Source organism: Enhydra lutris, unplaced genomic scaffold (assembly GCF_002288905.1).
Source record: "Enhydra lutris kenyoni isolate GAN:26980312 unplaced genomic scaffold, ASM228890v2 scaffoldscaffold12, whole genome shotgun sequence".
NCBI classification, from domain to species: Eukaryota; Metazoa; Chordata; class Mammalia; order Carnivora; family Mustelidae; genus Enhydra; species Enhydra lutris.
The window spans coordinates 69453697-69475503 of NW_019154096.1; the positions used below are offsets into that span (position 1 = coordinate 69453697).

The window sequence follows — 21807 nt, forward strand, 5'->3', positions numbered from 1 at the left end:
TTCTCCTTATAAAATATAAAGTAACTTTACCATAACATCCCCCAAGGACACTAGCCATAAACAAAGAAATAAGGGTAACTTTTATACAGAAGAGGATCACAGAGGACTCCTGTGGTTAAAACTAAAGTGCCGTAAAAAAAAATCTGGCCTGAAGATGAATTTCAGACCCCGCAAATATTCATGTTTAATACATCTGTTTTTCTAAATGGGGGAAGAATAATACCAAAATTATCGTAGTCCCCAATTTATAAACCCATCATTATTTTAAAGCTGATTGTAAGACCTTAGACGTTTAAAAAATAGTGCTTTGTGGGTATTAATTGCATCTTACTCTGGTAAGGGTTTTCTCATTTTGGTGCCCAGGCTTCAAAGCAACATTTCAAATACACTGCCCTAAACATTTGCACCCTCTAGCTGTCAGAATTCGAATACATAGGATTTTATCTTGTACATTCTTGTTAGGATAGAAATTTGAGGCAGATTTTATCCACACAGCCAGAAAAATACCTCTGAAGCAAACTTCCGTCTTCTACATCTACCCAATGGGTTCATTTACAAACTCTGCACACGTACAACTCAGCCTCTGATCAGGCTCGTCATCCCATGCACACTACCCACAAGAAAAAAAGTTAAATAAAAATAAAAGTCACAACTCTGTGTACTACTTAAGCTGAATATCCAATTATAAATTGGTACATCAAACTGTCTAAATAAGATGTTTTAGCAATCTTGTTAAAAAAATTCTCGGGCAAAATATATCTAATTTTAAAAAACACCCCAAGATTTTTTTTTTTTTTAAAAACACTTGTACTATACAACTTATAGGAACCCTGGAATAGGTTTACAAGGTTTTAATCAAGGTATTTACATACCAAGTGATGTAAAGAAAAAAAAAAAAGAAATCTGATTTCCAATGACATTTTAAAATGTACTAATGCATCAAAGATTTGTATGAAATTAAAATTAAGGCTTTTTCTGTATAGTAATTTGTATAATTTTAATTTTACATAGTAGCCAACCTTGGAAGTGTCAGTCTTAAACATTCTTATCAATCCACGGCATTCAATGCAGTGGAGTGTGTTAAGTGTTACTTCAAATAATTACATTGCTGCTACTTCTATGGTGAAGCATGCTTTTTAAACACTGTAGTTATTCAATATTTACAATGTATATCATTTAAACTTTCTGTAAAAGCACAAGTATGACTGTCTGACTTTAATACAAACACCATACTTGGAATTTCCCCCAAAATGAAATGTAATTTACTACAGTTTTAATAATCAACACTTTTTAAAGGTTTAAAAACATGTCTTAATGTGGACCACCAACATTCGCTCAAGTAACTCAGATAATGCTGTTCCTTATTTAGTTTGTAAAATTCCTTTATCAGTCTGGCTTCAGTTTCTTTAGGCATAAAGTTACTTCCTCCAAAGCGACTCCAAAATCATGCAATTTCTTCTCAGTATCACACTTTTTTCTGCTGACTTCAAATGTGGTCCACCTCAGGGGAAGGGAGGGGAGTATCAAGGTTCAGGATGAACTTATATGTGATTCCCAGTTTTCCACGATCCTCCCTTTTTTTGCTCTTTTAAAAACACAGTGAGTTAAAATACTGAACAGCAAGATAAAAATGGAATAGTATCTAAGAATCAAAATGTATTACCCATTTCTCCTATTATATCAAAATTTGTAGTCAGAATTGTCTTTATTGACTTTATTTTAGTTTTTGTACACAAAGAAAAATCATGTTCATATCCATCATGAACAAAAACTTAAAAAGGCAGAACTAGAAGACATGTGTCCTTCACCAAAGCAAAGCTGTGCTAAAGGTTCCAAACATTTCAATTTTTAAAATAAATATTTTCATTTTCCGATGTCTACTTTCATGTCTTCAGAGTGTCACAGGAAACTGAAGCTATCATGAATTACAATTTTGTTTAGAGTCCCAGCTCACTGTGTTTGGTAACTTGCCATACCATATCCAGCTTGGTTAGGAGGAGGTATTACAGGGGGAGGAGCTTGTCCTTGGGGAGGCTGAGCACCAAATCCACCCATCCAAGCAGCAGAAGGTGATTGACTTGGGGGAAAAAAAAAAATCTTGAGCAAACACGAAGAAAATATTATCCACCCATTTATACAAAAACAAGCAGAGCCCCATCATAGAATAGACAACAAGAAATCAACACACCCACAACAAAGAGCGAAGAAATAAATGACACGCATCCACACATGTACAATACATATCCCAACAGTAGTCTTAAATTTTTGGTTAACATAATCACAACTTAACACAATGACTTCTCTGAAGAACATCTCAAAACTGATTTTTAAAAAATGACAAATCACCTACCTATCATATATTATACACATGGTACATCAATATAAGAAATTTAAAAATCACAAAATCATGTTGGAAAGAGAAGGAAGAAGGACCCAGTAAAAATAAAGATCTGGGCTGGCCTGGGGAGAAACATGCAAAGGACCAACCCACTCTATGAACAAAGGAAAAAAACGCAAGCTACTTTGTACCACATAAATCTTGTAGACTTCTCCCACAAGCCAACAGACACAAATCATTAAATTTCTAAACATATCTAGACAAAGACCTCTTCCATGCAAAAATAAAGGAGATAAAATAGATTAGAAATGTAAATGAAATTCTACCAACAGCTTATAGAGACAGTAGAAAACATCAAATGTTACCGCAACCTCACCTTTCACCTAGGTAATAAAAAGCAAATTTTTAGCACTATAAATCACTTTTCATAAGGTTTCTATAACACCATGTTGAATAGCCTGATGAATTTACTTTAAATAAATTTCCCCATAGAAAAACACACTTTTGATTTCTTTTGTCAAAACTGTATCAGTTTCCACACTGGAAAAACCTAGACAACTTACTCTACTCCAAATCCTTGCTGGTTCCACGGTTGCCCGTATACTCCGTAAGGTGGTACTTGCCACCCGTTTGCCATATACTGTCCATACTGTTGTGGGTTTCCATAAACCTGGCTCCACTGCCCCCACTGACTATAGTCGACCTAGGAAAAAACAAATCACCGTTTTAGGGAATAAGTAAGAAACACAGTATTTGAAGAAAGTGGGAGACAAGGAAGAGAAAAACTAAGTAAGCACCCTTATGTGAATAGGACTCTGTTATTTATCATTGTCTAAGTTTATTGGGGTGGTGACACCTGTGGAAAGAAAGTATTAAGATTCAGTTAATACCGCAAAATAATCACTTTCGAAAAAGCATTAATAAAAATAAACTGAAAGCAGCTATATGCTTTATTTTCTGTTTATTTTACAGAGTTTCTAAAGCTTTTATGTAGATATGTAAGATGGAAACCTTAAAAAGTGCTGTGAAAAATCGAATTACCTGTTGGAAGTTTTTAGTCATATCAGGAGATTCTTTACCCCAATAGCATTTAACAACATGTCCTTCAATTGTAGTGCCATTCACCGAAACAATGGCATGGGCCGCACTCTCGTGGGTTGAAAATCTAGAAGGGGAAGATATGAGGGTTTTGTCTTTTTTTTTTTTTAAAGAACTTACACAATAAATAATAGAAACTCATTAGTTTATAACTGTCAACTTGGTGTTTTCCTGAAGTACATTATGCAGGTGGGCTAAAATTCTACATTGCAAAGAACTGCTAAAACAATGAAGGCGGATACCCGAGGGGATCAAATAATGTAACTGAAAAGAACGGGCCAAATAGCAGAGCAACCTGTAGACAGAATTTTACCTGACAAATGAATAGCCTTTCTCTGGAAAAACTCTTATTTCCATAATTTGTCCAAATGGTGAGAAAGTCTGTCTCATAAGCTGATCTGAGAAACAAAAACACACGAATAAAATGCTTAAGGCTCATGGCACTTACACCAAGAGGGACAAAGCCCCTCGGAGAAGGCAGGAGAAGACCACACACTGTACCTGTTAACCCAGAGGCAATTCCTCCACAGTACACAGTACAATTTTTTGGACTTGACTGGTTTACTACATCTTCAAATCTCAACTGCTTAGTGTTATCTATACACAGAAAGAAAACAAAAATGTTGATGATTGTACAGTCATATAAAACTGATTACTATGTACAACGATACACCTCATTGAGGGAGAAAATAGAGAATGTTTTTTCTTGATGCCATGATCTGATCTATAGAATCAGCTGGTTCACAGCCCCAACTATATTAATTATCAAAGCCCAATTATTATCAGACAATTAAATTCAAGATGAACTGAGCCTTACAAAGCTAATAAAATTTAAATTTCAAGAAATCAAGACACTACTTCATGATTTTGTGACATAGCCATAATTTTAACAAGATGCAGTAGACGTATCTTACTTTCTTGTGTACTTTTAGGTGCAGGTGGTTTACGTGTGGCCCAGTTAGTTCTGATCTGACGACCACCCAACCACTGACCTCCCATATGCACAATTGCATTTTCTGCATCCTGCAGATAAAAAAGAGAAAGAGCAATTACTAACACAGAAAAGAAAATTGTAGCATATAAGACCAATAAATGAAATAACATGCTGGCACCCCTGGATCCAAATCTTACCAGCACAGGGAATGAATTCAAACAAAACTGAACTATATCACAAAAATGATACTAACTATCCCTTGGTATCAACTCCAGTGATACATCAAAACTATATTTATTCACAGATTTCAAAATACTAGTACAACATTTAAGCATCAAGGGAAATTGACCATAATTCAAGTATGCAAGAAAAAATTATAACCCCACTCATTACCAAAAAGAGGGAAAGTAAGACTGCCACAAATATCTTAATTTGATGGCTGACTGAGGTGTAACTTTTACTGAAGAATATACAGAACCTCCCAACACTACGGTCTAAATCACCTACCCCAAAATCAACATTCTTGTAGCAAATGGATTACAACTGTGACACAAGATTAATAACTCACTTTAAGACAGAAGACTTCTGCATTAGGATTTAGAATGCTGCCAGTAAAAACGAGTTTATCACAACTAATGGGAATTTGCAATGAATTTAAGCAAAGAAAGAATACAGCTCCTAGTCTTTATCTTGCTACTTCAATAAAATGTAGGTAATTTAAGTTGCTAAAACTGGTCTAAAATGCTACCATCGAAGCCCACTTTATTATTGGATCTTACAGTTAATACAGATGCTTAAGACATTTTGGTACCTCTTTCTTTAAGAATATATGCAAAAATCATGATGAATTGTTTTAATTTTCGTTTATATACTTTGCTGTAGTCATTAATATCCTAAGTATGGATGATCATTTAAAAGTTAAAACTGAGATTTTCATGGTTCAGGCTAAATATTATTTAACTTCCCTCCAAATTCTGAGATGAGTTCATATGTCCTAATCTTGAGTTTGACTTCCAACACATCTTATCTTCACCAATGCATAAATGCAACCGTGATACACTTTCTTATAACCAGCCTTTTTCCAGCTATTTATTTCCAAGAAAACAATTACACTCTACTATTAAAACACACAAAATTACCTAAAAGGTGTTACAGGCAATATCTAAGAATATTCAAGATTCCGATTAACGACTAAATTTTGGATTAAATTTATATTGAGTTGAAAGAACATACCAGTTTGTTATAAAAAGATACAAAACCATAGCCTTTGGATTTTCCAGTTGCCATGTCTTTAACTACTCGGGCATCCCTGTGAAAAGAAGCACAGCTAAATGAGGGAAGTAAGAGTCATCCTCAAAATAAAAACTAAAAGGAACCACACACACTGTATTGTGAGCATTTTTTTAAATAAAATTCCAGTTAGCCCTAATTAACTACTGCCATTCCTGAACTCTCCCTAACGCTTCTTTACCTGTTAGAAAAAAGCAGTAGGACAAAAACATGTAATAAACATGCAACCTAATCAAATAGCCTGCACTTTCTAAACTAAATGCTCAAATTTGAAGATTAATAGGAACAATAGTTTCCTTTTCTAATATTCTATTGGCTAGTGTCCTCTAAGGTTTACTGGTCTATAAATTACTGTAACAATGCTAACTACTTTACCATGCAATCTCTAAATAGTTAAATGTCTTCTGCCTAGTGATACAAAATATATGAAATATTAAAAAATTGAAAAAGAGGTAAAAATAGGAATTAAAAAGGCATACATGGCCTGTTAACAGATTTCTTTATTTTTCTTGGTCAATTCTCTACCATCATTTTGGAGTTTGGGCAGCTGTAAATTTTGAAAAATTGACATTTTCAGAAATTTAAGAAAGGAGAATAAAAAACTAACAACAATGCTAAGCACACCAGTACGAAAACAACAAATTTACACAGAAATTTTAGTGAGTAAGTTAAGATGATTGGAAATATAGAACTCCACTGAATATAGAATGTTAAAATGTAAATACTAAAATATGTATATATAAATAATGTATAATAAGAATAAATAGAAATGAGAAAAAAATCTACAACTGAGTTCCAGTGTGCACAGTTCCTTGCAGTTAGCCTTCAAGATCCTGTCCATTCTTATGAGCAATTCTGCAAAATAACCAGAATGCTATTACTTTTAATTGTGACTTGGACTTTAGAAAAACTGCAGGTCTCAGGTATAAATAAAGATTGAAAAACAGCAACCTGTATTATTTTTTATACTGATTTTTAAAACAGTACTACTTACCACATTTAAAGATTAAAAAGCAAAGCAAATATCAAAATAGAAAATTAAGAATTAAATCTTTCTTTCAAATAAATCTACAGAACAACAAACTGTATACAGAAGAATATTGTTGTTCGTAGGTGAAACATACTCCTTTAAGTAGTACTACAACGTTTCATTTAAATCTACAGGAAGTACATAAAATATACGGATTTTAGTCAGAAAGATACATTGTAACAGATATTTTATAGAACTTATAAAACCACTTTCAATTTTCCAATATATTTGATTACATAACATACAATGAGATTTGAGCATAAGCTTTGTTAAAATCAAACCACATTTGGGCCCTAACTACCAGAATCAAATACCAATAACAAAAAAACATCTACTAATTAATCCCACATTTATGGCTCAGACAACAAAACATTTTAGTATTATAATAGACTACTTTCAGCTAAAATATCAAAACACATTTATCATTATAATTAAACATGTACATTTCCAATTTAACCACCATATACCCAAGGATTTACCTACTTTTCCCAATTTATAAACTCTTCCTATAAAATTTAATACACAGTATACATCACATTCACTTTTAGTTAACCACCAAATTTTGAAAACATCTGACAGAAAGTTGGACTTTATAATAGGCTTTACCACCCAAACATCTGCTTCAAAGATAACAAACAGAATCACTTAAAAAATTTTAACATATCATACACAGGATTAGATGAAAACAAGACCCCAGAACATTGAAATGACATTAACATTTTCAACAACATCTACTAATCAAAAAAAACAAAACAAAACAACAAACAAAAAAATCACACTAACTAGGGAAAGAAAATCTTAATTCCAGTACATGTTAATCATATACAATTTTGCCTATCACTACTGAGTATAGTATTGAGTATGATACTTACGATATTTTACCAAAGGGGGCAAATGCTGATTTGATATCTTCTGTTGTAATTTCTGGACTCAAATCCCCAACAAACACATGGAAGTGATCTGAAATCAAAGCATTTGGTAATCAAATACTTAAAGAGCCAGCTACTTAATAAGCCTTTTTCAGGCAACACTAAGGGAAGAAAAACCCTATTTAAGCTGGTAGCGCTGCCAGGATAATTTCAGAACTCTTCCACAGTAAAATGCAGCAGGAGTACTTACTGGAAGTATCTTTTTTCTGGCTACTTGGTGTTGTTGCCCAGTTTACTTTGACCTCCTAAAAATAAAGATTATATTTAATACAATTATTAGGCATGTCATTATGAACCATAACACTTACCACTTATTACATCATTTATCAAACAGGATAATTTTTGTAAAAACACTAGGCTGAATAAAAGCAAAACCACCACTCGGCACAGCTGAATATTTGTTTAAAAACTTGCTAAAAAGAACACAAGCTAAAACACACACACACACGCACACACAAGCTAATCTGACATGCAAAAATATATACTCATGAAGTGCCATCATTCTATTATCTTACCTTTCCCAAAATTTTTCTCCCATTCATAGCAGCTAATGCAGCAGCTGCATCTCTGTGTTCATAAAATTCCACAAAGCAATATGGGTCATTGCTTGTATGCTGCAAAACAGAAAATCCAACAGAAGAGTTGACCCTTCTGCTATCGGGTTGCTGAGAAGAAAATCCAGGAAAAAACATTACTGACAGCTAGGAATGTACAAGGTGAGATTGCATAAGCTTATGAAAGCCTAACACTTATAAAAATAAGATTTACAGCTACACCTGACTTTGCACCTCAGAATACTGTTGTACTCAAGCAGAACCATCAAAGCAGTATAGAATCATGACTATCAGTATTAAAGCAAAAAAAAAAAAAAAAAAAAAAAAAAGGGAATTCTGGTGAAATATGTTAAATGTAAAACAGAAGTTTATATTAGGCCAAACAAAACCTTAAGGACCACTCCTTACCACTGCTCTTCTCTCTCCCAACATTATTTTCAAAAGGATGAATTCTATTTACGCCTCATAATCCTTCATAAACTATATCCCATGATAAAAGAAAACACAGAAATGAACCAAGTTTACAAACTCTACTTATGATTGAAACTAGGGTGAGTACTGCATAGGAGGAGATGAGATTACGTATTCCTTTTCTGGATAAAGAATGAGAATAAAAACAGAAAAATTTTAAATGTTTAACCAGCTACTGAAATGAACCATCAAACTATCCTAACGAACAGGAGATGCTATATACTTTGAATTTAGTCTTCAAAGACCAGAAAAATATGCTAGTAATCAAGAAAAGAACTTCTGAATAAATATTCCCAGATAATGCTACAATTTTATGTCACAAAAAAATATAAGAAATCTTTATTAAATATATTCTAACAATATTACACTTGACAGGACTTGGCAAATAGACATTTATAAAGACAATTAGAAAGTACGACCGAAGTTATAGCAACTTTATAATCTAACAACCAAAATGGAAATAAATTTTATATAACTGCAACCTGTATCAAATAGCTACACAACCATACAAATACATTTTTTTTTGCATAAGGCTAAACACATCACTGTTCAGTGTAAAATGCCCTAAAACAAAACAAAACAAAAAAACTATTTTAAAATGTGGAATTCTAGTTGCACTTACAAGGGGTACAAAATACCAGATAAAATAAAGATCTTTTCAACAACCACTGTTTTTCATTCCAGGAAAGTTTTAGAAGAAAAATCCAAACTAAGACGTCTAAAACAATAGTGGCGAAGCAACCAGAAGGCATTTCCTTGAGGGAAAAAAAGTGTGATCATTAATACTGACAAGAAAACTATGGGCTCTCATACAAAAATCCTACTGTAGCCATGTGAATTCTGTTCTTAAGAGGTAGAGAAAGGAAATGGAGAAAAGAGTCCAAAGAAAAACATGCACTTAAATTCCTCTTGTTAAAGAGTTAACATTTACCAATAACGTTCATTTGTAGAAAGGATTTAAAGGTAAACAGCAACCTAAACTATGCTAGTCAATTTTTCATTTTACATCTATCTTTTCTGCCCTGATGGTCTCTACAGAACACAATGGTAATTAAATCAAGACATGCAGAGATCCAATGTAGATCCATAGTAACAAAAGGCTTTAGTAAACTACTCTAACTCATGCAGAATGACTCCAAGTTTACCTAACAGTAACAGGCTAACCCCATTCAATGTATGAACATGTGAATGTACACACACACACACACACACACACACACACACACACACACATTCACATTACACTGCATCTCATTTAAGACACCACTGATTTTTGTCCCAACCCAACTGCCAGAGAATTTTTTAGCCTAAAAACTGATAACATAATAGTATACAGAGAAAGCTAGAATCTAAGATAAACAGTATTTAAAATAAAAAATCACAAAGCTAAGGAAAAAAAGCATTTTTCATGTACTGAAGTGGAATTTATGGAAAAGAAAATAAACACCTAGATAGTTTGTACTAGAGTTCACGCTCTTGGGAAGCTTCCCATTTATGCCAAGGGACACTCTAAAAAGCAACCATGTCCTTACCTTAATAAGTACTGTCACCAATTTTTGTTGGATGACATAAATGTCAAGACAGAGAAATATGAGATTTTGCAGCTATATACAAGTTTGAATGTAGGAGTTGTAGAATATGGATGAATTAATTCATTTCAAATCCTTCTCCCCACAAATGGCTGATTGTGCACACAAGTTTTAAAAAGAATACTATTAAAATAAATATTTATCAAATGTTTCTCAAAAACTTTCTAGAGAACTCCTTCCACTTTCTCACATCCCATTCTCTCCTAAACCTACTCCGGCTGGCTTCCTACCCAACCGGGCCACTGAAAATTTGTGTTGAGCTCACCAGTGACCTCTCTGCCACCCCTGTGATCCTTTTTCTGTCCTCACCTTGACTCTGAAGCAGAATTCAAAACAGCTAATGACTCCTCCTCCTTTAAATATTCCATTTTAGATTCCACACAACCTCTTCGTTTTCTGGTTTTCTCACTGGAGGATCTTCCAGAAGGCAGCTCTTCCCCCTTTATTCAAACTCTAAACATCACCCTAAGTGTTGAAATGCTCCAGGGCTTAGACCCAGACCACCCTATTTCTATCAGCAATCTCTTTAGATCAAGGAACTAGATCTTATCTAGTCTCATAATTTAAATACCACCGCAAGCTGGTATCATCACCACTGTCTCTCAGTTTATCCAACTACTCACATATAATGTTCCTTCAGATGTCTAATGGACACCTTCAGTTTAACATTGCCAAAACAGAACTCCTGATTCCCACCATTCTCCCCATCCAGCCTACACCTCCCTTGGTCATGCCCATTTGAGCAAGTAAGTAGTATCAGCATCTACACAACTACAAACAAGACTCTTTCAAGATGTCTTTCCTAATGTCCTCCTTTCCCTTACGGCCTCCAGCCAATCCAGTCCTACTGATTCCACCTCTAAATTATATTTCAAACTTATCTATCTCTACACCTACCAATCTAAAAAACAAGCCCCCATCATCTCTTACCTAGACTAGTAAATTAAACCCAACTGCTTTCCCTCCTTCCACTCCTGCCCCCTTCAACCCATTCTCCATGACAGTCTCCAAATAATCTTAAAAATGCAAATGAGTGCCTCATTACTCCACTTAAAACTCCACCACAAACAAAATAAAATCCAATCTCTGTGTCATGGCCCACACTTCCCTAGGTGATTCTGAACTCTGCCTGCCTGCCTCTTTACACTCATTTTCCACCACTTCCCTCCACTCCCCAGGCTCCAGCCATCCTGCTCTTTGGTTCCGTGAATTCACCAAGCTCATTACCAATTCACAACCTTTGTATCTGCCATTCCCTCTGCCTCCAACTCTTAACATAGATGGCACCATCTTGTTATTCCTGTCTCAGATCAAAGAGGTGACGTCTTCCTTCACCACCTAGCCTACATAAACACCAACCCTCCAACCCCCCATCACAGAACTGCTTTATTCTCTCCACAGCTCTTTTCCCTATCTGCAATTACCTTGTTCACTTGTTTGTTAACAATATTCTCAATAGTATGTAAAACTCATGGGAGTCTCCTCCCTTTTGCTCTCCACTATATCCCCAGAGCTCTGAGCACAAAGTAAATTTTTGATGAATGAAAGAACGAATGAATGAGTAATCAAAGACAGGAAGGAAAGAAGAGGTACTGGAACAGAATAAGGACGATTATTAGTTAGGAAAGACAATCAAAAGGCCAATTTGCTTTATGGGTTTTTCATAGTTCCCCTCCCAGGGTATAACACGAACTCCTTAGCATAGCTTCCGGCCCCTGCCGAACACTCTTGCCTCACCTCCTGGCACCTTTTATGACTAACCCATTCAGAACACCAACCACGCTACGGTCTCTACCTTCCCACTTACTCTCATGAGCACCAGACTGGACCAACATTCTTCTCTCCCACGGAATCCCTTCTTCCTCAGATTCCACGGTTATCCTTCAGTTTCGGCCTAGACACTCACTCCTCCAATAAAGCCTCCCGGACCCAAGACGGTACTGGACCCCAGTGCTCCCACAGCACTTGGTGCTGCCTGCTTCCACGGCATTTCTCATCCTGTCATTAGTGCCTGGTAACTCCTCTGTCTCCTTCATCAGGTTGTAAAATTGTACAGTGCTAAGAACTGTCTTATTCGGCAGCAAATCTCTAGCACTTACCGGAACGGCTGGTAGACAGTAAACAGTCTAAGAAGTGTGCGGGAGAATCAAGAGAGAGAAGAGAACAAACTGAAACATGTCTTTGGGCACTGTGACGCAGTCTTAACCAGGAAAGTATAAAAAGGAAGTTTTCTTTGCAAAAAGGAAAATAAAATGATCGCCCTAACAGTCTGTGTAAAGCTGCTGTCATTAGTACTCACTAGAGGTACGCGAGGGGCACGGCGCTACACTGTGCACCTAAGAACCTGCCGTTCTTTTACTACACCGCTTCCGAAACTTTAAATGTGTATCACCTGAATCAGGAACATTCTTATGGGAATTGTACGAAACATTATCTAGCTTCTCAGCTCTCTAAGATAAGTGCTAACAATTTTTTACAAGCAGAATCACTTGAACATAACGATACCCTAAAGAATGACCATATGAGAGTAACGGCACACAAACTTTGTTCTTTCAAATAAAACTCCATCCTAAACCTCGTTTATCTGCCAGATCGAAGCAGTAAGTCAACACAACAAACATGAGCCTCTCCATCAGAATAACTTGAGGCTTAAAATGGTATTTTAAAATGATACTCATCAACTCATGGATGTCACAACGTTAAACATCACGCTGTCAGCACATGGAACTGGGAGATCTTACCTCTGTTATCATTTTACAGCTTTTACAGGGTCCGATCTGACTGAATAACTGAAGGATAAGGACTTCTGTCACATCTCTGGAGAGGTTACCTACGTATCTGTTCAAGGAAAAAAGGAATACATTATCAGCAATTTCCCTTCAGCTCTGGCTCTAATGCATTATCACTTAATACCTTTTATTTCATTTTAACTTCCTCTGTCTTCAATAAAATTTTTTCCAATTAAGTCTAGTCCAATGCAAGTAAGATTAACCCTCATTTAGGAAAGCAGCCCAAGTGTTCTAAGGTACTAAATTAGGCCACTAAAGTATCACTTCAAACATTTTCTAAAGAAATCAATGTGACCTTGCACACCCCAGAAGCATTATTATTCTATATCCTACATATCACTCTCATCTTATTTATTAGAATAAAAATAATAAAAAAATTTAAACCAGTCTCCACATAACTACAATTTCTGGATGTAAAACACAATTCAAAATAATGTGTGTACGTCTCTCTCTCTCTCTCTCTCTCACACACACACACACACACACACACACACAAATAGCACCAAAAATACTGATTAATTATAACACCTGATCAATAAAGAAGCATTAGACATAAGGTGAGTTTATCTTAGACCCCCAATAAAAACAATTACGTGAACAAAGACCAGAATTAGAGTAAAGTTAGCAAAACACAGAGATTAGAAGGTTTTGTTTTGCTAAACAAGATTTATCGATGACATATCTTCATTGTTTTGTTTTAGGAAAGCAGGGCAAAATGATAAAATTTCCTAGTCTAAAATATATGAGAGCAACAAAATACATCGTTATATAAATAAAAAAGCAAATATAAAGATTTCTTCAGAAATTCAGAGGAAATTTAAGACATGTAGGTATACTTTTCACTATGCCTATTTAAAGATCTGGGATTTTTTTTTTTTTTAATTACATATTGAATATACGTATCCTGTATTAAGAAATTCAGAATACAGATAAACTCAGAAAAAAATACCACCATCACCCAGAAATGACCACCTGGTTTCTCTTGTCACATGGATTTAATATTAATTTAGCTTAATAAATTGCCGAACTTTTAAGTCTTTCTGGTACTTGGTGTATAAATCCTAAAACTCACATTTGTTGTGAATAACCTAATGACCCAAACAATATTTATAAAATTTAACATAGCTTCTCCTGGAAATTAAAAAGATTTGTTTTATTTTCCTAATGATAATATATAACATCTGGAAACTGAGTACTGAGACCAAAATAAGCCTTGCATCTATGGTTACATATTAAATACATAACTGCTTTAAGCTAGAACATTCTGAAAGGGAAAAATAAAGCAAGAAAGGTAAAGTGTAAAAAAAATTATCTGATTAATAATGAGTAGCAATTTCCCAGTCAGGTAAGAATTTCACTACAATGGGTACTAATATCTACATTGTACTAAAATTGAACCACAAGTCCGATGTTACTTAACCACTAAACCAGTGACAAACAGCTTTAGGTCTACTATGCGATCTTTTTCTTATAATTAAAGTAGAGCAGACCCATTGGTAGGCCATGGAATGACACACTTTTTCCAGCAGTAGCAAAAGGTTATAGGATCATAAGCTCGCCAGACAACTGCCTGTCCCTTTTTAACTCAGAGGGATTTGTGAGCCTGTATCCAGGGAATAATTTCTTTTTGTACAAGGTAGAACTATCTATAAAGTAAATGAATAAGTAACCTTGGTCTCCTAAATGTTATATTCATTTAGCCTCAAGTGCTAGTTAGTTCATTTCTAAGAGAAAAAAAGAGGAATGGATAAAGCTGATTTTCACATATTGTCACTAAAAACAAAGTTAAAATAGATCACCACTTTTATATAATGAAATTTAAGTAAACTAAATAGTTTTAAATTTGCATTACTGCTTAAATATTGATTTGTTCAGAAAAAAGTTGCATGGGCATTAGTTACTTTCCACACCTAACAGGCACAATTAAAGGTCTTACAGTTTAATAGGATTTTTATTTCAAGTCAATCTTTTCACAGTAAGCTACAAATTTTGAAGAATTTCTACAGGCATGTTTCGATATACTAATTTACACTTCAAGCACCGATGCCAAAGAGCAAAATGATAATCTAAGTTTAGAATGTCATGAAATACAAAAATCCAGGTTAAAGTTTCCTATTTTTTAAATATCTCCTCTAAAAGTTCAGTGGTAAAGCAGCAAACTAAATTCCAAAACTAATATAAAAAAGGTCTTCCATAACAACACGCAGAATATCTTAATTTACCAGACTAAAAGGGATGTAATTCACCATATAATTTCACCTAAATTTTACCCAAATCTGACTGCCTTTTCCTTTACTCAAGTTCTGTAATTGATTCATTTGCATATACCTTCATCCTCCATAATATTCAACAGAGAAACTCCTTATAGCTTTTAAAATACTGTATGACACAGCTTAAGTACCTTACATTACCATAAAATTATGTCCCAAAATAAATACTAACAAAAATATTTAAGGCAGACGTTCAACACCTGACCTGGAAAGAATATCATCTCTTGGCAGTACACTGAAGTGTATTTTCTCTTTCTAAATTATAGTTTCCACACTTCACTCTTTCTCTTGTGAAGCAGTCAATATATTCTAAAATTCCAAGTATTTAAGTATAAAATTTGTACTTGAAGAACATACAAAATAATAGAAAAAGACAAATGGCTCAAATTCTTATATTAAAAGATCAATTCAAAGAGAAACACTTAAATTCTAAAACAATTTTTTACTCGAGGAAAAAAAAAAGGCATACCTTAGGTCTATTTTGTCTTCTATGAACAGGAACTGTAGGAACTAAAGCATTAAAAATGGAAAATCATGCTTTTATCCCTAACGTAAGGGTTAAAATCCAATTTGAGACTAGAAACTTGGCAGTTTCACAGTAGGCAAAAGTTCACATTGCCAAACTACTTCCTATGTCCAACTGGGCAGAATTTTAAGTTAAGAACATCATGCCTTTCAGAAGGCTAACTAAGCTTTTTCAACACCGAATGTGCTCTCACTCTGAAAAGAGTAGCCCTATCAAGGTTGAAATTAATTCATGCACTTTTACACAAGACACTATAGCTAAATTTCCATGAAAGTAACATTTTTGCTTTTGTTCTTGACAAGTTCCTATGTCAGAAGAGATTTTGTTAACAATATCCTTCAATGGGCCTCTAATGAACTGATCAATTTGTCAGTATTTCATTTTAGGAAGGAGGCAAGGTGGAGGAAAGGTACAGGGTGAGTACAAGTGAACTGACCACCTACATAAGGGATATCGACACACACACACATTTTAAAGAAACAGAATATGATTAAGTTGGCCAAGGTGCTTAATTACAGCCATAATACAGCAAAATCCATCATATAGCTCATCAATTTTATAACAGGATCTAATAGTTTCTTCTGTTACTGCCCTCAGATGTTCAGATTATATTCTAAATCACAGCTTTATTTCTTCCTTTTGACAGCCTCTATCAGAAAGAAAGAACAGCCTTAAAGGATGGCACTGCATACCATGGTGTAATCCCAGATCCACAATTCCTACTCATTTTGAGGCATCAGATAAATGAAGTTAATTAAACTACAATAGAACACCACTGTAATTTAATGTTGTGTTATAGATTCAGATATACCATGCATCAAATCTGTGCACTCAAAAGCCACCCACAAGTCCGAAATGTGAGTCCCACAAGGTCGGTGTCAGGCAGTTTACTTCCAACACCAGATTACACAGCATGATCTCGTTTTTTTTTTTTTTAGATCACAGGTTATCGAATACATATTACCCCAAAATAAATGTCAAATAAGAACAAAGAACATCAGAAAACAGACCTTTAAAGGATAAATAAACTTTAGGCTCAACATCAAAGCAATTCTATACCACTTTAAATACCATCAAATAAATTAGTAACACTGTAGGTAATGAATATTTAAAGACCTACCTAGGCTATAAACACCATATTGTTTTCTGATGATAGAACCATATGTCTTAGCTTGTGTGTGTCTGCAGGAAAAAAACCTCACTAGTAACACACAGGCATTTTAAGGAAACAGTTTAAGATAAGCTTTGTTAAGAGTACATTCTTTTAAAACATACTGGCCACGTGAAAACCTAACCCACAGATCACAATGTAAAATAAAAGGATCTCCATAAACCAACAAAATAAAACCCTACTAGATGTCAACCTCTAAAGTTCACGTTCAAAGTTTTAGTCATGTTACTTACACCTAAGAGAACCCTTTGAGGGGAATTAGGTAAAATGAAAGCTTAGAAAAAACTATACTGTGCATTATTTTTATTAAAATCTGACCAAGAAATCCCAATTCTGAAACATTTGCTTTTATCTCAAAATTCCACATTTGAAGGTTTTAAAAATATATATGTACAAATCAACAGACCACACCATGTATGACACGGTCATGTCAGTTCATAATTTTACATTAATCAGGACTTTAAAAAAAAACAAACTTAATATAAATTCAATGAAAAGAAGTATAATCATTTAAAATATTTGAGTACCTCTTGTGTTCCAGGCAGTGAACTAAGTGCTGCAGGGTTAAGACCTAGGAAGATGTAGCAGTCCTTGTCTAAAAAAAAACCCTTCCCATAGAGAAGAGCGGGAGAAGGAAAAAGGAAGACAGAATAGTAAAAATGTACTGACATACAGGTACAACTAAGCTCAAGATGTTTCTTTACTCACATATACGCACGTCACATAATCTTAGACAACTGTAATCGTAGACGACTTAAGTGTGTTTCAGAGAAAGAACAGGAGATTGGAGAAAGTAGAGGTTAAGAAATAAGCGACAAAGTTAGCTCATTAGTCTACTTAAGAAGGGTCCACGATCTGATGGAGATGAAGATAAGGCAAATGCAAAGATAGTTATAGGAATTAAAGGTAGTGAAATGGCATATTATTTAGCCCGACAAAACCAGGAATTTCTCTTCTTAAGGAACAGACAGATACAGTTAATGAGAAAGGTACCATGAGAATTTACCAATTATTCAGTAGCTATTATGATGCAATGATGACATTTCAGGTGTTTAGATACAATGTAACTATTCTTTGTTCAATATACACTAGCTAGCACTAAATTCAACCTTCCCAGATGCTTCCATCGAAGCACACATGGATAACTACCCAGCCTTGGCTTCAACAGATCTTAAAGGGCAAATTTCAAATTATCCCAATTCTCTCTTTTCTGGGGAAAAAAGTAAGCAATGGGAGACAGCACAAAATAAAAACATAAATGTTCTCCGGAAAAGACTTTTCGCTGAAGCACTTGATGTGCTTAAATTGGCCTCAAATTCTCAAAACAGGATGGCAATTACATTAGTTGAGACAGAAAAATAGGAATAAAAGAGTGCAAGCCCACCCCAAGCCCTCCCCAAAATGAAACAAAAAAACCAAACCACTGTAAATAGGTATATATCTTCTTTACCCAATGGACTTTTCTTTGGCAGAAAAGACGAGAATCTAGTCAAACTTCCTGAGTACCCACCCACCTTCATCTATTCCCCCAAAGTAATTTCCCCAACAGAGAGCAGAGCCAAGTGGACTATGATCATATCAATACCAGGCAGAGAGGCAAGAGAAAACAAAGCAGCGATCTGACTCCTGGTACTCGAGGTAGGTGTGCTGAGCTTCCAGAGGCTAGGAAAACCGAAGGTAGCCAACATTTGATTAGCAATTACTCCGATTTTTTTTTTTTTTTTAAATGCAGGAAAAAGAAAGGAGTGCCACACTATCCGGAAAGGAATGCAAATGCTGAGTCATCACTCTTCATTAGGAAAGAAAGGAAAACTCGAATAAGCGGTTGGAAGATGAAATTCATTCATTAGATCAGGCTTCAGGTAAAAACAAAACAAAACAAAAAAACAGCAAGATAAAAGAAAAGGCGCTCAGAAGATACACATCGAATAGTGGCTAGACATCACTTGATCCAATTCTGAAGGTCTCAAAGCGCAAACAGATTAGGAGGACGTAACACCAAAAGAGCAAAAGCAGTTTAACAACTGGTTGTCAGTTTAGCGTAGGTAGTGCTCAAAGTAAACTTCCAAGAAGGGAAAGATGCTCCCGCGTCAAGAGGCATCCCTTTTGCACTTCAAAAGTAGCGGGCGCTTGGCGAGTATCTCTGACAGCGTGGGCGGGGGCACGTGGGGCAGAAAGAGAGAAGGGGGTTGAGTGGAGTCAGAGTGTCCAGTTTCCTCGGAGAGCTTAGCTTGGGAGAAGACCCGGGAGCGATGGAGCTGGGGACGTGCAGGGCGAGAGCGCTAATTCCTCGGGGCCCGCGGGGCACGAGGCTGCGGTCCCACCCCCGGTCCCACCCCCACCCAGGCCCTGCCCCCGTGGGGACCGGCAGCTCCCGGCCCAGTCCAGGGCCCCCACAGCAGATGGGGAGCAGGAGCTCTCCCGGGCCTGACAGCCACAGCCGTGCAGAAACCCGGCCTAGGAGAGGTGTGCAAAGAAGGGCGCGAGAGGAAAAGGTCGAAACAAACCCCAGACCCCAGGAAGTGACTGGGGGAAGGGAGGGCTTCCTTCCCAAGGAAAAGGGGACAGAAGAGGAATGCACTTCGCGTCCGCGCCACCCCGGCCAGGGAGCCGCCGTAAGTCCCAGCTTCAGCCCCACTCTCCTGCTCCCTCCCTCAGCGTCCCGCGGTGCCCGGGCCTCTCGGCGCCTGGCAACCCCCGTCTCGGGTACTCACAGAGTCCGGGGCTGCCCGTCGTCTTCCATCATGGTGGGTGCGACGGAGCGATCCCGGGACAAGGGGGAGGGCAGGGCTGGGGAGGGGAGGGGGTGGGGAGGAAGGGGAGGGGGGCTCCGGGCACTGGCTGGGGACAGAGGAAAAGCCACCGAACCCTGCTCTCGGGCTCTCTCCCCCCAGCCCGCTCCGGACACTGCGCTCCAACCAGGAGGAGCAGGAGGAGGAGGAGGATGAACAAAATGGCCACCGCCACCAGCCAGGCAGGAAACGGGGCAGAGCGCAGGCGCGGCCCGCCAGGTCACCGCTCAGGCCAGCCGCGACGGCCTGTAAAGGGAATAACTGAGTGGGGGGAAAAACAGGCTGCTAAGGAAACCCTGTGCCCAGTCCCGACGAATCACGTCGTCGCTGAGTGCCTGCTTGCCGGCTGAAGCCCAGCCAGCTCATGAAGAGATCGAGTGAAAAGGGAACCGCCGTGCAGCTGAAGGTTCTGGGAATTGTGGTCCTGGAAATGAGAGAGGCAAACACTTCTCCAGAGGATTTCTGGGAACTGTAGTCCAGAGGAGACGGCCGGTGCCCGCGGCGCGCTGGGTCGCGAAGAAGAGACTTCTGGGTAGTGTAGTCATACGTGAGGACGTGTGGCGACCAGGAAGTCGGCGTGCTAGAAGAAGAGGGAGACAATAAAAGCGACGTTAAGGCGGTGAGACGGGAATGGGAAAAACGCTTGCCGGGAAGTAAACTACAAGTCCCAGAGTGCCTCGCGCTGGGGGCTGTCCTAGCCCTGCTCCGAGCATTTTAGGGCTCTTCAGTGGGAGCAGCTTGTGCTACGGCTCCGCCTTCGTCCAGCCTGAGAGCGGTTTCTTTAACTGCGTCTGGATCCGTGCTTTGGCTCCGCGTGGTGTCCGAGTCTGCCGGCCTTTCTAGCCGTTCTCTGTTCATCAAAACAGCCGACCCGTGGTCATCAACCGCCGACCCGCGCGACGTGCTGGAGGGGCTGTGGTGGACGTCGGGTCGGGCTGAGCTGGGAACTGCGCTCTCTGGGTCCCCTCGGGCTTCCTAAGGTCCGGACGTGTCTTTTGGGCGTGTTTTCCCGCAGTAGGTATTCCTGGCCTAGGCAGGCTGTTTGTAGATTGCTTTATAAGTTTCAAAGGTTCCCTCATCCGTCATCTCGTCGGATAAGGTGGTAAGTAGAGCGCTCTACTTATGCGTTAAAATGACTCATCGAGTCCGTGTAAGGTGCAGTGATAATGCCCTCAAACCCCTTACTTAATTCTTGGAGTGGAAAAAAAAAATCTTTGGGCAGAGACGTGCACAGACTTAAGGTTGTGTTTGCAGATACCCATCATGTAGACGGGAAATGAAGTCTTCCTTGAGAGGAGGGAGCTGTTTTCAAACTGCTGTAGGCCTGTAGAATGTTTTTTTGTTTTTTAAAGATTTAATTTATTTGACACGGAGAGAGAGATCACAAGTAGGCAGAGAGGCAGGCAGAGAGAGAGGGGGAAGCAGGCTCCCTGCTGAGCAGAGAGCCCGATGCGGGGCTCGATCCCAGGATGCTGGGATCGTGACCTGAGCCTAAGGCAGAGGCTTTAACCCACTGAGCCACCCAGGCGCCCCCGTAGAATGTTTTTGTTTTTGTTTTCCCACAACCGTTCACGGTGTGCTTACGTCCCCTCTCCCCACCACCTTTAGGAGAATGTTACTGAATTGGTACCCGTTCCTAGTGAAACGTGATAAATATTTCTCAGCTTGTTGCCAAACCTTTTTTTTTTCCTCACTAGGTAACATTTTAATTTACAAATTGGCATCATTTTGGTCGACAAATATTTTGTTGCCCAACCTTAAAGGTCCCAGTTAAACAGCGCCTTAAGAGTTGGTTTTGCCAACATTTACTGAGGTTGAGGGGGATTTGAACCTGGAAAGCTTCATAGACTCCATGGCAAGGAAGTTGAACTCCTAACTTGAGTCAGTGGGAATAGCAAAGCGCCCAGAGACCACGATCCAGGGTTAAAGTATATAGTTATTTGGGGAGGGAGAAGAGGGGGAGGCATGGTGTAGGGGTCTTGAGAGCTGAGAGAGGTGGGCTTAAAGAATTGTGTTGTGAAGGATT

General features: G+C 37.6%; 1 protein-coding gene across 7 annotated transcripts; it reads right to left on the reverse strand.

Moving 5' to 3' along the window:
- Positions 1 to 1699: 1699 nt before the first annotated feature.
- Positions 1700 to 20578, reverse strand: LOC111144841 (TIA1 cytotoxic granule associated RNA binding protein like 1). 7 transcript variants are annotated; one of them, XR_002640436.1, is made up of 14 exons: positions 19704 to 20577; positions 12975 to 13071; positions 8135 to 8284; positions 7810 to 7864; positions 7563 to 7650; positions 6447 to 6515; positions 6140 to 6207; positions 5604 to 5679; positions 4351 to 4459; positions 3938 to 4033; positions 3750 to 3834; positions 3380 to 3503; positions 2902 to 3041; positions 1780 to 2077 (listed from the first exon to the last, which is right to left on the reverse strand). XR_002640436.1 is itself a non-coding variant. In XM_022499373.1 (12 exons), the coding sequence occupies exons 1-12, from the start codon at positions 19733 to 19735 to the stop codon at positions 1951 to 1953; spliced, it is 1140 nt and encodes a 379-aa protein (XP_022355081.1). In that variant the 5' UTR covers positions 19736 to 20567; the 3' UTR covers positions 1700 to 1950. The 7 variants fall into 7 exon arrangements, 5 of the variants coding, with proteins under 5 accessions (XP_022355081.1, XP_022355079.1, XP_022355080.1 ...); XR_002640435.1 differs by having other exon boundaries at positions 8135 to 8233; positions 19704 to 20574; XM_022499373.1 differs by lacking the exons at positions 6140 to 6207; positions 6447 to 6515 and having other exon boundaries at positions 1700 to 2077; positions 8135 to 8225; positions 12955 to 13071; positions 19704 to 20567.
- Between the last annotated feature and the right edge of the window lie 1229 nt (positions 20579 to 21807).

Bases quoted from the DNA above. Each gene is read 5' to 3' on its own strand.
- LOC111144841 (XM_022499371.1), bottom strand. From the start codon at position 19,735: ATGATGGAAGACGACGGGCAGCCCCGGACTCT. The intron at 8,285-12,974 runs GTAAGATCTCCC...TTTTCTTCTCAG, and splicing joins GCTGTAAAATGATAACAGAG to CAACCCGATAGCAGAAGGGT. The intron at 7,865-8,134 runs GTAAGATAATAG...CTTTATTTTTAG, and splicing joins GGAGAAAAATTTTGGGAAAG to GAGGTCAAAGTAAACTGGGC.